The 15,082-nt window shown below is 38.7% G+C and overlaps 1 protein-coding gene across 5 annotated transcripts in view; it reads left to right on the forward strand.

Moving 5' to 3' along the window:
* The window catches only part of Slc4a4 (solute carrier family 4 member 4), a 336,420-nt gene that overhangs the window by 291,680 nt on the left and 29,658 nt on the right, over positions 1–15,082 (forward strand). For all 5 annotated transcript variants that reach the window (XM_076546591.1, XM_076546588.1, XM_042257613.2 and 2 more), the window contains 2 exons: positions 4,931–5,044; positions 6,926–7,087. In XM_076546591.1, coding sequence (XP_076402706.1) covers positions 4,931–5,044; positions 6,926–7,087 — 276 coding nt within the window. The remainder of the gene's footprint in view (positions 1–4,930; positions 5,045–6,925; positions 7,088–15,082) is intronic.

A 15,082-nucleotide genomic window follows, 5' to 3' on the forward strand; every position in this document is an offset into this window, starting at 1 on the left:
TTTTAAAAGAGTGATGCATTTATGTAGAATCCATATGAAATATGAGAATTGGAATAGAACATGAAATGCAGTGGTTTGCTAAGCCACACAGAAGGACAGTTTTATGAGATTTAGCTATTTTATATTCTTCTGTCAGAAGTAGCAAATTATTTTCCCTTTGAGTATGGATTTAACTTTTTAAATTACCCAGAGTCATTTGAATGTTAGGTAGAGTGAAATTGGTAAATCAATATTACATTCTGGATGGTGATTTGGTGTTATGTCCCCAAAGCCTTACATTTTTATATACACATTGACAGGACAATTCTGCCCATAGTAATTTATTCTAAGTAAATAGCCCCAGACGTTTGCAAATATTCCTTTATGATATTGTTCATTGTAAAAAAGTTGGGAGCAATCTAAACTGCAGGATTTTAGAAAAAAATAATTTTTGATATCCATTCAGCATTATATTTTGACATCATTAATGTCACTGTTGTGGAAAATATCAAATGATATGGGAAAACTATGAAAGGGCAAACAAAACAGAATGTGAGCTGAGGGTGATAGTGCATGCCTGTTATTTTAGCACTTGGAAGGCTGTGACAGGAGGATCATGTCTTTGAGGCAAACCTGGAAATGTACAGTGAGACCTTATCTCAAAGAAACCCCAAAACATCAGAATGTCAAAGATTATATGTTCACATACCTGTGAATAGACTTATGTACAGTGTAAGGATGTGTTTTCATATATTTCAGATATTAGAGTTTATTTCTATATAGAGGAATTAGAAAACACTTTTTTCTTATTTTTTCTAAGTATTCTACAAGGACTATATAAGCACTTTTTGAAGTGAGAAAAATAAAAAATAAATTTAAATAAGTAAGAATCATGGATATTTCAGACAAATGTCTGATGGTTAATATGTATAATCCAGCAAACATCCATCCATTTAATAATAAAATCATAAAAGAAATTTTAAAATTATCTGGAAAAACAGCAACACTATTGAAATAATCATATAACTTCCCAAGCAAACAGCGGGGAGACAATATAGTGATTTGGAACAATGCGTTTCCTGTTTCTTTCTAAGCATTGTCTGCTGTCATTGGTGCTCAGACCCCTTCATTCAACCTCAAGGCCAGTAAAAGGGCTGGTCAGACTTCCTCAGGCTTTACCACTTTGACTCAACGTGATAGCTTGTTAGAAGTATTTCAAAATTATGTCAAAAAATTAAGTGCTTATCCTCCCCTAGTTCATGCTCCCCAGCCCAGCCTGCCTGACCACTGACATCCAAGCCTTCTCCTTCACTAATGTTCTCCATCTTAATAGATGGCAGCTTAATTTATTCTATTGTTCAGGCTAAAAGAAATACCCTTTCAACCTACTAAGAATATCCTGTATTAACAATTATCTTGAAAACATACCTGGGATCATATTATGTAACCTCATATCGATTACCACGTTAGCATCCTACATGGTTTCTCTTCTTCACATGTGTTTGCCTTCAGTACCTCTGTCATATATTGCCATGAATTTGGGGCAAATCTAGGAAATTCTATGAATTTTTTATGGGGGTAGAAACATATTTTAAACTGAGTTATTTAGCCAGGTGTGGTAGTAGTGCATACTTTAATTCCAGCACTTGGGAAGTAGAGGCAGGTGGATCTCATTAAGTTTGAGGCCACACTGGTCTACCTAGTGAGTTCCAGGACAGCCAGGGCTATGTAGAGAGACTCTGTCTCAAAAAAAAAAAAAAAAAAAAAAAAAAAAAAAAAAAAAAAAAAAAGATGAGGTATGATTTCAATAGCACAGTGATTAAAGTTCAACAAGTTTTAGAAAGTATTATATATCCCATAAATATTAAAATATAGTTGAAAGATCATTTCTTATATAGATACAGACCTTAAATAGTTTCTAAGCATTTTTGAGGGGATTTTCTCTCATGGTAGTTTCCAACTTGTGCTCTGATCTGTATCCCCAAGTATACAGGCCCATATGTGGTTCATATCATTTACTTTTCTTGAACTTCATGAAGGAAGAGTTTCTTCCATCATGGTTCAGGGATACAGACCATCACAAGTGGGAAGGCATGGTTGCTGGGTCATCTGAGGCTGCAGGACCGTGCAGTTGTGCCTTCCAACATGGCAACTAACCAGAATCAAGACCAAGTTATCATCCCCCCAAAAGTCCTCCCCCAGAGTTCCACCCCCTATCAGACAGGCCTCACTCATCTCTTCCCAAACAGTGCTATCAGCTGGAAACCAGGTGAAAAATACATAAAAGCCTATGGGAGACATTTGAGATCCAGAGCCAAACAAGGGCCAAGTTAGAAACCCCACAAGTAAACTCAGTGATGACATCCAGTTGGCCACGTTGGATTGGCAGGGTAGTCCACTTACAAAAGGCCCAAGACACTGCCCCTTCTCTGCCTGGTGCCGGTAATGATTGCAGTGCATCGGGGCTTCCACAGGTGGACACGTAGGTGCTATGAGAACTTGGACCTTGGAATTGCAGACTGCTTTCATTAGTGTCCCTTCGCTATTACAGAAAAAGGAGTAACTTGTATTTTAAAATAACCAGTCCCACCTCTTTAAATAATGTATAGGATATTTGAGTTGTTTGCTTAGATTTTTTTCATGGGTGAGGTTTAGGGGAATAATAAATATTAGTAAGAACTGCTGGACTTGAGTATACTCTGGTTTTACAGGCATTTGTGGCCTCCTAGAATAAAGAGATGTTGTAACATCCTAACATACTACTGGATCTGCTCTCTAGGACCAACCTTTACCAGGCTATTGTCCCAAACTGCTATTGTCAACACTATTTGCATAAAATTTAACCAAAGAGTTTCATCTACTATTGAGGCCCTGGAAAGCATCAACCCTAGGAATTTCTAATCAAAATAGTCTCTCTGTGTAGCAGTTTAATATGATTTCTGAACTTTGAAATTTTTGTTTCTGAGAGTTAAAGATCCATCCCTGAGTCTTGGCAGTAGATAATCTAATTATTTGAGTAGTCTTTGCAGTCAAGAGTCCTTCTGGAACATAAAATAACAATAATAATTCATCCAGACATTATGTTGAATACTTTCATGGTTAATCATTTTAAATTCTGATAAAGAAAAGCACTGTGAAGTTGGTAGTATTATTCTGACGATCTTTTTCAGATAAAGCAATTGAAGCTAATAAAGGCTGTGTATTTATATCATGATAATGATGATGAAAGTCCCGTCCATCTCATCTGCCTATAGCAACTGTGATCATAACTGTTATCCTAAGTTTCTCTCATTTGATTTCTGTCATCTATTTCTCTTTGACATTATTCTATGTAATTGAAGTGAACCCATCCCTGACAGCTGGTCTTTTCTTCCATGATGTATACTTCTTGAGCAAACTCAAGCTAGCAGAATCTGACCTTCTGGAAGACGAAGAATTCCCAGCCAGAGGAAGCATCTTTAATCTGACTGCTAGCTAGCACACCTGATAAAGCCTAAGAATTAAGCCCTGAGCTCCTTCAAGCATGCTGCATCATTGTGTAATTTCCATTCCTTGCTTCGGCTCCTACTGAACACATGGAGATGGTTTCGCTTTCTGGAGCCCATTTTCTTGAGAACCATGCACTTCACCAGTCCATCCCTGCCATCTAGCCACACCAGAAAACTGACCATTTGCCTTGATGTTGAAGTCAACCTTAATTCTACGTAGGAGCAAGCTTTGTTGCATATAACATAGCTTGGAGCTTCATGAAGACATAGATTATTTCCATTTTGTTCACTAATAAGATGTTCTTATTACCAAGGAAAATATTAAGAACTGAGTAGTTTTTAATGAACAATTCAGTGACATATCTCCTGTAAGTGTTTTCTCCTGTAAGAATCTCAGTTGTCTGTTCTAGTTAAGCTAATCGGCCCCTAGTAGTGCCTCTTATAGCTACAGAGGCACCCAAATACAACCAAAAAGTCCTGTGCTTCTCTTAATGAGTTGTAAATAGTCATTCTGCACCTCTTCATGGGAAATCATAGAGTTTAATGCTCGGACCTTGTCCTGACCAGAGGAGACACCTAGGACATTGGATGACCAAATAATGTTGATCATACTTTAGCAATGAAGAGATTCCTTACATCAAGGAGCATTCCAGTACTAGCCCAACAAGGGATGCTTTCTTAGACAAAGCTTGTGTAGTCTTTAGTTTCTATGTACCATCTCTGGACTTTACTGTGGATCTTGAAATTGATTTTGATCAGTGGATTGGAACTTGGAATCTTCTCCTGATAGATATGTGCCATTCTCAAGCCACTTAATGATGGTTTGAATAAGAATGGACCCATAGGCTCATATATTTGAATGCTTAGTCACCAGGAAATGGAACTCTTTGAAAGGATTCTAAGGACTAGGAGGTGTGGCCTTTTTGGAGGAAGCATGTCATTGGGGGTGGGCTTTGAGGTTTCCAAAGTCCATGCCAGGCCCAGTCTTTTTCTTTCTGCCTACAGATCTAGATCTACAGATGTAAAACTCTTAGCTACTTCACCACCATCCCTGTCTGTGTGCCTACGATGACAATGGACTAACCTCCAAAACATAAGCAAGCCCCTGATTAAATACTTTCTTTTACAGTAGTTGCCTTGATCATGGTGTCTCTTCACAGCAATAGAAGAGTGACTAAGACACTCTTGTTTTATTTATTACTTACAGCACTACTTTCCAAATAAACTGAGTTCTATTTCATTGTGTAATGTGTACTTAGATTTTATTCTTAATCAAATGTCTTTCATGCTGCACATAGGACAAAGGATATATCCTGTTTGAGTGATTTCTCCTATGTCTGACCAGAGGATAATTTATTGATAAGTTGTTCGTAAATATCTAATTCTTTTTCACTTCAAACATAGTCACTGGCACTAAGTACCTGGTACTAAATAATCCTTTGTTTCTTTTTTTATTTTTCCAGGCAAGAAAACTGATCAGTGATTTTGCCATTATCTTGTCTATTCTCATATTCTGTGTAATAGATGCCCTGGTAGGTGTGGACACTCCAAAACTAATTGTGCCAAGTGAGTTCAAGGTGAGTGGTTGTCTCTCTTTTGCTTGGTCCTCAAACCCTTTGGCTTTCTTTCTTTTTCCCTAATGTAGTTTATTGTGAATTTACTTCAGTCAGTTTTTCGTAATTAGCCTTTTCCCCCTCAAAGTCATCCCTCACTAGGCTCATTTAGAGTTGGTCTAGTTTCTTCACCCAAATTAAATGCCACAGTTAAGATCAATTCAGGGTTTGTGCTTTATTGACTTTTATTTTAAAATAGCGTATAGCATGAACTAACTCTTCCTTATATATTTTAGGATATTTCAGACGCTCTTATAGACCTGATCGGCCTGATTCATGTAGCAGTTCTGGAAAGTGCACACATAACTAGCACCATGGCTGTTTTATAAACCACTAATGCTCATAAACACTAAGTGAAATGCCTATCACTTTTTAAGTAGTGGGGGCAAGCTGTGAAGGTAGAATTCAAGCCTTCACATTCTAACTTAGGGGTCTTTCCCTCCTGCCAAAATACCTGCTAGGAACACTTATAATATGAAGTTTAATTGTTGCAAAGAGTACAGGAGAATTTGTGTGTGTGTGTGTGTGTGTGTGTGTGTGTGTGTGTGTGTGTGTGTGTGTAATGTATAAAATTTAAATGTCAGTCATTCATAGTTATATTTCTATGTAGTTTTCTGTTGCAAGATTTAACTTATTTTCTAGAACAGTCCTTTAGTCTCTCTTCTTCACTACTGAGATAATAATGTCAATTATTATTAAGCTGATGGCAGTTTTAAATAACCAGTTAATGAGAAAGGGATGTGCATGCATATACACATACATGACAGTAAAGAATATATTTGGCATAATATCATAGTCATTAGCAAAGATAAATTCTAGTTAATTTCATAAGTAGTGCATTTAAATCAGTATTTTTTAAATGTTTGCTTGGAGCCAGACTCCATCCTAGGGGGTTGAAATGCTTTAATAAGCAAGATGAAATATCCTGCCTTACAAGCTCACAATGTGTGGTACAGGTAGTGTGAAGATGGATTCTGTTTCCATGATGGAATTTTGAATAAAAGGAGAGAGGACATGCATTCAGGGTTTGTATTTATGCCTGTAAGTCTCACACTCAGGAGACTGAGGCACGAGGATTGCTATAAGTTCAATGTCAGCCTGTGTTACATAGGCAATTCCAGGTCAGCCTGGGCTGTAGAATAAGACCCTCTCTCAAAAAGAAAAAATAAAAAAGGAGCAACAAATTCATAAATAGTATTATATTTACATTCATATGCTTTTCTTAAAGTAAGAAACAACAGAACATTCGCTTTCTGTAGCAGGTATATACAAGCTAGTGGAAGTGGGAAAATGGCAACTTTCTCTGGTTTTCTGAAAAGGCTCTGGGGATTTAATCACTTCTGGGTAATTTTCACTTGTAAAATAAGAGATCCAAATGTTTCAATTAGTTCAGCTATACCATGTAAAATAATAGCTTTTTATGTGTTAGGAAGCCATTTATTTGGCGGAAGTAGAAACAACTTCTGTTCAATGCTAAAAATCAAACAGAATTTGTGATGGCTTTGTAATTTTTTGGTTGCCTCTTCATGGAATATTACATCTGGGGTTTTCTTCTGTGTCCCTCAAATGTTATCTTTTCTGTTTTCCACCCGATGCTTTATCTCAACTCATTTCATGTATTCGCAATGTCTCCCCCTGCTTTTCCGATAGCCCATAGTTTTCATTTCCTTTAGGGATTGCCTCAAAAATGACACCTTCTGGGTAGACTTCTGTTAAATAATCTTTTCCTCCAGACTGTGACTGTTTCTACTTCTTAATATGTTGACCCTCCAAAAATTAAGTATTTCTTTAACTACATAGCACATAGTAACATTGTTCTGAAAAAGTTTCTCTCTTTGCTTTTAGCCAACAAGTCCTAACCGGGGTTGGTTTGTCCCACCATTTGGAGGAAACCCCTGGTGGGTGGGCCTTGCTGCCGCTATCCCGGCCTTGTTAGTCACCATTCTGATTTTCATGGACCAGCAAATCACGGCTGTGATTGTGAACAGGAAAGAACATAAGCTCAAGGTAAGCGCCCCTAAAAGTGGTGGTCATTGCCTTCGACTGACTTCTTAGTTCCTGACAATGTCTATCGATTCAAAACCAAGAGAGCTTTATTGAGAGTTAGACTATCATGGAAAATCATACAAAGATCAGTTTGGGTTGACAAGGTCCTTGGTGTACTGTCTCAGGATGCACTCACTTAAATCGGAGGAAGGTGTTTATGCGTCAGTCTTCCCACTTCTGGTTTGGGTGTAGTAACCACCTTCATGAAGACGTGGTAATCAAAGATTTAATTAAGGCACCTGCTCTCTGTTAAATAGACTCAGATTTTTTTCCTTTCCAAGAATTTTTTTAGGGGCTAGGAAGTGCGTAGCTAGGTGATAGAGTGCTTATCTACATTTTAAGGCCCTAGGTTCCATTCCCACTACTGTACACACATAAAAAAATTGATTACATCTGTTTATAGGTTTAATGTGACAATTTGAAACATGTAGACAGTATATAATGACCAGATCAGGTCAGAGTAATTGATATTTCCATCTCTTTAATCATATCAATTCTCAGTGCTAGGGGATGAGCAAAGATTTATTATTAAAGATTTTTTCAGATATCCAGTTACAAGCTATTGGTAAGCATTTATACCCCCACCCCCCTTTCCTTAAAAGATTCATCTCAGGATATTACAAACCATAAAGTATGGAGGAAATTTTTTATTCTTATATTTTAGGGTTTGCAAACATTGGTTTAGTGGCATTGTCATGAGCTCAAAGAAAATGTTTTAGTGGTATAGGGTATCTTTCAAGAGAGCTGCCTAAATTGTTATTATAGCGGGTTAATTTTCTCCACCTCTAGTGCTACTTTAAGTCACTTTAGGTCACAAATAATTTCAAAAATACCATGTAGGGGATGAGAGATGAATAATAAAAGTAAAAAGAGTTAAAAACTTAATGGTTACTGACTATGAACCAGGTCATTTTCTAAGCACTTTATATTATATATTAACTCATTATCTTTTCACTGTCACCATATAAGAGAAGCATGAAACTGTATTAGAATCACATGGAATGGCCAAAGGAAAACATCCAGAGAGGATAAAGCCTGTGAGTGTAGAAACATACCAGGTAGATGACTAAGAGAAATGATTATCTGGTTAGAGCTGCAGATGAGGGTGAGGAAGAGGTAAATCCCATAACTCATAAAACTGGGAATAGAAGAGAACTGAAGATTTCATTAGAGAGGAGATGCTGTCGTTTAGAAGGTGTGGGGGGAGAGAAAGCAGTGATGAACTCCACACAGTGTGACTCGTTCCAGAAGGTCTGGGTAGGTGGCAGTAAGGACTGTAGTTGAAGGCCTTGCCTGTGTCGACTTTTTGGCACAGAGGGTGGTCAAGAGGAGAGCTTCCTGGACAGCCTCTGAAATCCTAAGGGAAATAGCAGTATGGGATTCAGTGATTGCCTGGCACATTCAGTCATGTGGCAGGGTAGAAATGAAGACTGGCTTGTATTTCAATAGGAGGGAAATTATGGAAGCATGAGAATGACTGATGCATGTTCCCAATGAATGCTGGAGGTCAGAATGCAGAATTTTACAGAATAAAAACTTGAAGTGGTCACTGATAAAAAAAATAAGGCCCTGATTTTGGATTATCATTGGGGGAACTCCTATTAACATATCTGCATTGTATTATTTATAAGAAGAATAGATAAGATGACACATTTTCAATTTGAAGACTGTTGTTTGGCTGCTGATGTGTCTATGCCTTGCCTCCATGACAGAAATGCAGTCTATTTTTCAGGCTTTTATTGAATGCTTTACAGTGTCCAACTCTGAGTCTCATATTCTAAGCTGCTAATTCTCTGAGCAAATAACTAAGAAGCACAATGGTGACAATTCTTCCTTCTTGCCATCTTGTTTTTATTTATGTTTATATATGTGTGCCCGTGTGAGTGTATGTCACATGTGTGTGGGTGTCTGCGGAGGTCAAAAGAGAGCATTAGGATCCCCTGGAGCTGAAATTACAGGCATTTGTGGGCCACCTGACTGGGTGCTGGGAACTGAACTTAGGTCCTCTGGATAAGGAGGGGGAGGGGCTCTTAACCACTGAGCCATCTCTCCAGACCCTCAAAACTTATTTCAAAAAATCTGATAATACCAAAGTTCATTAACTTCTTCTATGCCTAAACAATTCATTTTTATAGGTTGGGGGCAGAAGCAAGGAGAGAGCTTTCTTTATGTGATTGCTTCCCACTGAGAACATTTAACAATTATCAATACATTATTTTATGAAAAACTTTACAACTAAATATAGGAATTGAACTCAGGTCCTCACTCTTTCATGACAAGCATTTTACCAGCCCAATATAATAAACTTTAAACAGATTTTATTTGTTTAAATCAGGACCCAAATGTCATTTGCACGCTTGCCATTTTAAAATATTTATAAACTTTGAAGTCTATAGATTTTTCCATTCACACCTCTTGATTGTCTTTTCTTTCAAATTTGTTCAGCACAATAAGGTTGCTTGTTGCTCTTTCTATGGCACTGTTTTTCCATTAACAAGCTATTGAACACCTAAGTGTGGCTTTTAAAACAACAACAGAAATGGATTATTATTAGTTTTTATTCTGTGGGTTCACTGGTTCTGCAGGACAGTTCTTGCTTGAAGTCTCTCTTGGTATTGAAGTTAAATAGTATTGGATGGTGTTAACTGGTAACTAAGTTAACATCTTAACTGGGCTGATTGCCCATGGTTACTTCCTCACTTGTGTATGTGACTTATGTGTTCAACATGTTGTCTTTCTATGAGGTGTCTGCCTTCTCTGTGTCCATTTTTCCCCATGCAGCATGCTCATGCACTGTCGCACACATGGTGATGTATATGTCTCTTTCATGCTACCCCACCTCACCACACAGCATTTTATCCTCCAGGGCTTTTCTATGGGGCTTGAACTTCTCACAACATGGTATTTACACTTGTTCCTTGGCAGCTGATTTCCACGAGTTAAGAAGTGCAAGATGGCAAAAAATTTCCTGGCTACACCTGCAACTGTTAGCTTTGCTTCCTGACTTGACCCTAATCAATTAGCTAAAGAAGTCATAGTCACTCATGCTAGGGGATGTGGAAGGAATCCATCTTCGAATGTAGAATGGCAAACCACGTTAAAAACCAAAACATCAGCACATTACATGGGGTATATTTCCCAGCCATTTTTAGAAAATAAAATTTAAAAAAATGCCACAGTCTATATTGGTGATTGCTTCTCCCATAGCGTCATATACTATGTTCTGTTGTCGTCAGCATTTTCTTTAAATGGTCACTGAATTCAGAAAGTTGGGGGGGTATAGATTTTATATTATTAGTAGATTATTCATGATATATATTATTTATCTGCCTATCCATCCATCCATCTCTGTGTGTGTGTGTCCATTCATAGCTTAATATATGCATCCAGATACACATATACAAGGAAGGAAAGATTAAAAGAATAAAGCCACAACCACTTTAAACTCTATTTTTAGCTTGGGCTTTTCTAAGCCACCATAGGTAATGTGAATTCCAGTCACAAAGTCGATTGCAGATTTTTGCTTCAGAATGTCCTTGGAGATTCTTCCTTATCTGACATTAACCTCATTGGGAAGACTGAGAGATGCCCAGCTCTCTATTGACTCTCTTTAGTATTAGGAGGGGTCTGAGTGTTGGTTATTTTATGGAAAGGCTAAACACAGACTTGGACTAATGCATTTTTTAATCTGAAAATATTGGAAACCCACTTAAAATTTTAATCTGTCACTGGCAAAATTTTGGTGTGTACATTTAGAGGTGCATTTCTATTATTTGAATGCTCATCATATTTTCTTATTGAGAATTGAGAATTCAGTGTATTTAGGATGGATAAAATAGATAAGCATTTTATTTGCCTATGCTTCATAGGAAACTTGAGAACGTGTTTGCCCTTAAAATGAGACATGGGTATACAAAAAAAAAAAAAAAAAAAAAAAATGAGTTTCTGTCCCTTTTAGAATTGTTTACTTGAAACTATTCTTTTTCATAATGGTGGTAATGGTGTGAATGCCAGTCATTTGTCACAAATCCAATGCCACCGGATGACGTGTCATGGCGAATCAAAGATTTTGACCTCTGGAAAGGGTTTTGGTCTCCTTTTTGCTAGGAAATGAGAGCTGTGGAATACACAAATTGGAGATTCTGCCTGAAATTGTAAAAGACACTAAATGCTATGAACTTGATTCAAGAGGAAAGCCTGAGGTGGCAGGAGAGGTGGAGGTGCTTCAGCGATGAGAGCAGCATGCTTGGGTGGCATTTGCTGTGGTTCTGGGACTCGGTGGCTCCCGCTGAGATGACAGCTACCTTTCCGCTCCTCTGGACAACCCCACACTGAGATAGCAACACCGTGACTCTTGGCTTCTTTGGGGGCCATTTGGGCTAGTCAGGCCCTTTATCCTACCCGCAGAGGTCTCAAAAGCAAACCAGGTTCATCAAGGTCAAGTACTTCTCCGAGGTCATTGTCAGAGGCTGCAGCAGAGCCCGCTTCAGACTGCAGAGCCAGAGATAGGCCACCCCAAAAGAGTGACTTCAAGAGTTATGTACAGGGGGCAGAAATCATTTAGGACCATTATCTAGAGATAAATATCATAAAATCCTGGCAATCACTTTCCTTTGACGTACTTTGTGGTGAAACACTTCATTTAAATATGATACTTTCATGGTTTATTTTTAACTAAAAAACAAACAAAAAACTCCCAAACTTTTACCTTGTTCTGTATTTTTCATTTCTGTCCCTGTTATCATAATCTTGGATCTAGCACTCTCATTTCAAGCTAGATTTTTGTAATAGTTTAGCCATTGAAGCATCAGAAACCAACTTCCCTCGCTACTTCAAACACATTTTTGTTGTTGTTGTTGTTCTTAAAGTGACGTTCTTACAGGTTGGTCCGACGTCTAAAGCACCTTGGCCGTCTAAACTTGACTCTCTGTTTCTCCCAGCCTGACATTTAAAGAACCTTGTAAAACGATGTCAACCTAGATTTCAAACATTTTGTTGCGAGTGCTGGCCAGTGCTCTGTTTAAATGGTTTTGGTTTCTTGATTCTCACAGTTCTCTTGGTGCTGTGGGCTGGAAGATCTGTTCCTCACTCCTCAGTCATTGCTGTTCATTAAAAGCAGCTCCATCCTTTAAACATTTCTAAATATAAAACCCCCAGCGACATCTTCCTTCACCCCTAATGTGATTTTTATTGCCCTTGCTTTTTGTTTTTTCTTAGTGATTTATGTTACGCTGTGCCAGTGGTCACGTGGTGGCTCATACAGTGCTTTGTGCAGTTACTTCATCCTTACTTCTCAGCCAAAATATGTTCCGAGTAAGCCCCATGGTTGATTCTTCTTGCCAGCTTTTATGTGGCCCACCACACACAGTTCCATGTTAGCCTCAGTAAACACACATAACTGACATGCTTTATTGTCTTGGTCACGTGGTCCTCAGGCTTATGACACTGTGTGAGAGAGATGTTAACTCAAGAATGTGCAAGCCCATCATCCCCGCCCCTCAAAGTGGCTGCTTCCGTGGTTTAAAGCCACATGTGGATGAGACACACTGAAACATTTCATCCTCAGTGTTTCTAGTATCTTTTCCAGACCTCTGTGAATTCCTATTTTAATTTTCATGCAAACCTGAGTCCTTTCATGCTCCTCACCTGATACCTCCTGGTGGGACATTCTTCGTGACCCAAATCCTGTATGTTCCTGCCATGATGAAGGCTTGTCCCACGTCTGTGTCTGACTCCTAGCTCTTGGTTTTTTTTTTCATCCTCATACCACATCTGAACATTAGGCTTCTGGTCTCTTTCTCTCTTTTCTATTTTTATTATTTTTTTTTGGTGGACTTAGTCCTAAATTATTTTTTGTTCCATATTAGCAAGGGGTATGAGGTTTCAAAGAGACCATTTCTGTTTTGTGCTTAAAATACTTTGCGGTTTCAAAAGATAGAATATCCTTTGGGTTTAATAGTCATGAAGTCAAGGACAGTTTTAGATTGCTTCTTATATACCAGACACTTGTGCTGAATGCGGAAGGTAAAACCGTTTTAATAACTGGTCTCTTCCCGGAAGGAAGTGTCAAGGTTGGAGCTGACCCGGTTTTTCTTTGTGCCTTGTGTCCTGCATGCATTAGGTCGCTTGCTTGTGTGCCTTACTTCAGCTAGTCACCTGCATCCTCTGTAAGGAAGGATGTTTGTCTTACTCGCTGTTTAATTGAAAACAGGGCCTAGTACAGAATAAGTCTTCAATAAATGTTTATTCAATAATAGTTTGCCACACAAAAGCCCCAGAGTGAGAAGGAGCCTAGCGTATCAAGAGGCAGAGGGCAGACCAAGAGAGCAAGTGACTCAAGTTGAGGCCAAAAGGAGCAGGCTCAGACCACACAACACGAGGCTTGTCAACTCCAGCGTTTGTGCCGGTTTGAACAATCCTGTTGGCAGGTGGATCTTCCGTGTACTGACAGCCATTTGTCAGTATGTCTGGGCTCTGTCCAGGGTGGCCAGTTGTACCTCTTTCCCCAAGATTTGGTATTCAAAAAATACCTCCAGACACTGCTAGAAGTTGGCCAGAGTGTGGAGTGGCCCATAGTTATAAAAATAAATGCCCATGCATATCCTTACAGATAGTTTTATACTGTTTTGGTTTTCATTATTATTGTATTATAAGTGAAAGCTGGAAGCCACTGAAAGATTTGGATTAGGGAAGTGTCATATATTGATTATGATGTTTAAAAATTAGCTTGTGAAGACAGTCAGTTGTGAAGGGACAGGAGTAACAGGCTGTGGTGATGGCAGCCTGCAGGGCTGAAGGGTGCTGGTTCATGTGAAGGAAAGGGGGGATTTGAGCTGAGACCAGAAGGAAGAGGCTGGACTTTAACTTATAAGTTAAGTGATAGAATGTAAGTTTGAAGAATTGCATTTGAAATTCTCACGCTTGCAGCAGTGAGAATGGGTGGGGGAACTGGGTGAAATGAGGCTGCTGTATACTCCAAGAGATTCTAGAAAAGCCAGTAGCAATGGGGAGGGGGTAAGGAGTGGATAAGTTTAGGCTATTTTTGAATATTTCTGTTTCTTATCCTTTTTACAGTTTTTAGATAAAGGGTGCCAGTATTTGCACATTATTTTATTTCCACACAAACTGAGCCATTCAGATGCTTCTAGCTAAGGCATGCCTTTGGGAGAGGCTTGTTTTCATGCATATCTGAGCTGGTTTGTAGAAATGGCTTCTCTAAGGCAAGTGTTGGCATGGAAAGAGTTTATAGCAGTAGCCTGGGGCAAAGCTTTTACCATCTTTTCAACATTGTGTCTCTAGACTTTAGTGTATCGTAGGACATTGACCTAGACATTGTAAGTCTTGAAAGTTAGCAAGCCTTGAATGTTAACATTTGACGACATAAATTTATTGGGCTTTTTTTCATCTCTGGACTCAGTGTCTTTAAACTACCAGGAAAGATGAAAGCCAGTTTCAGTCTTCAATAAGTAAGACTGAGCCAAGGAGAAGAGTGGAACCTATGCCAGGTAGATGTTAACATGAGTGACACAAAAGGCATTAATGAGGGAAACACATTGAAGGATTCTCATGTGGCTGAATGTGGTGTTGATGTAAAATTCAAGGGGGGGGGGGTCAGGAAAGTTAGGGCTGAAGACATTAGTTCTACCAAAGTCCAGATCCTAAATAGCCCTGCAGCAGCATCGTAGACATAAACACTGGTAGGAGAGGGCAATTCTCAATGGACAGTTGGAACCACCTCTGTCTTCATCACCATAATCTCGTAAATGAACTGTGGCATCTGCCTCTTCACTGGTCCCGCTGTCCTCGACCCTATCCAGTTTGTTCATGACACAGTAGCCACCATGCTTAGAACAGAGCAATTATATCACTCCTCTACTAAAAGCCCTCCAGTGGTATCCCATCTTCTACCCGATGCAAACCCAAGTTATTCCGGTTCCTCTCAGGACTTACTACCAA

The sequence above is a fragment of the Peromyscus maniculatus genome, chromosome 10 (genome assembly GCF_049852395.1).
Source record: "Peromyscus maniculatus bairdii isolate BWxNUB_F1_BW_parent chromosome 10, HU_Pman_BW_mat_3.1, whole genome shotgun sequence".
Taxonomy (NCBI): domain Eukaryota; kingdom Metazoa; phylum Chordata; class Mammalia; order Rodentia; family Cricetidae; genus Peromyscus; species Peromyscus maniculatus.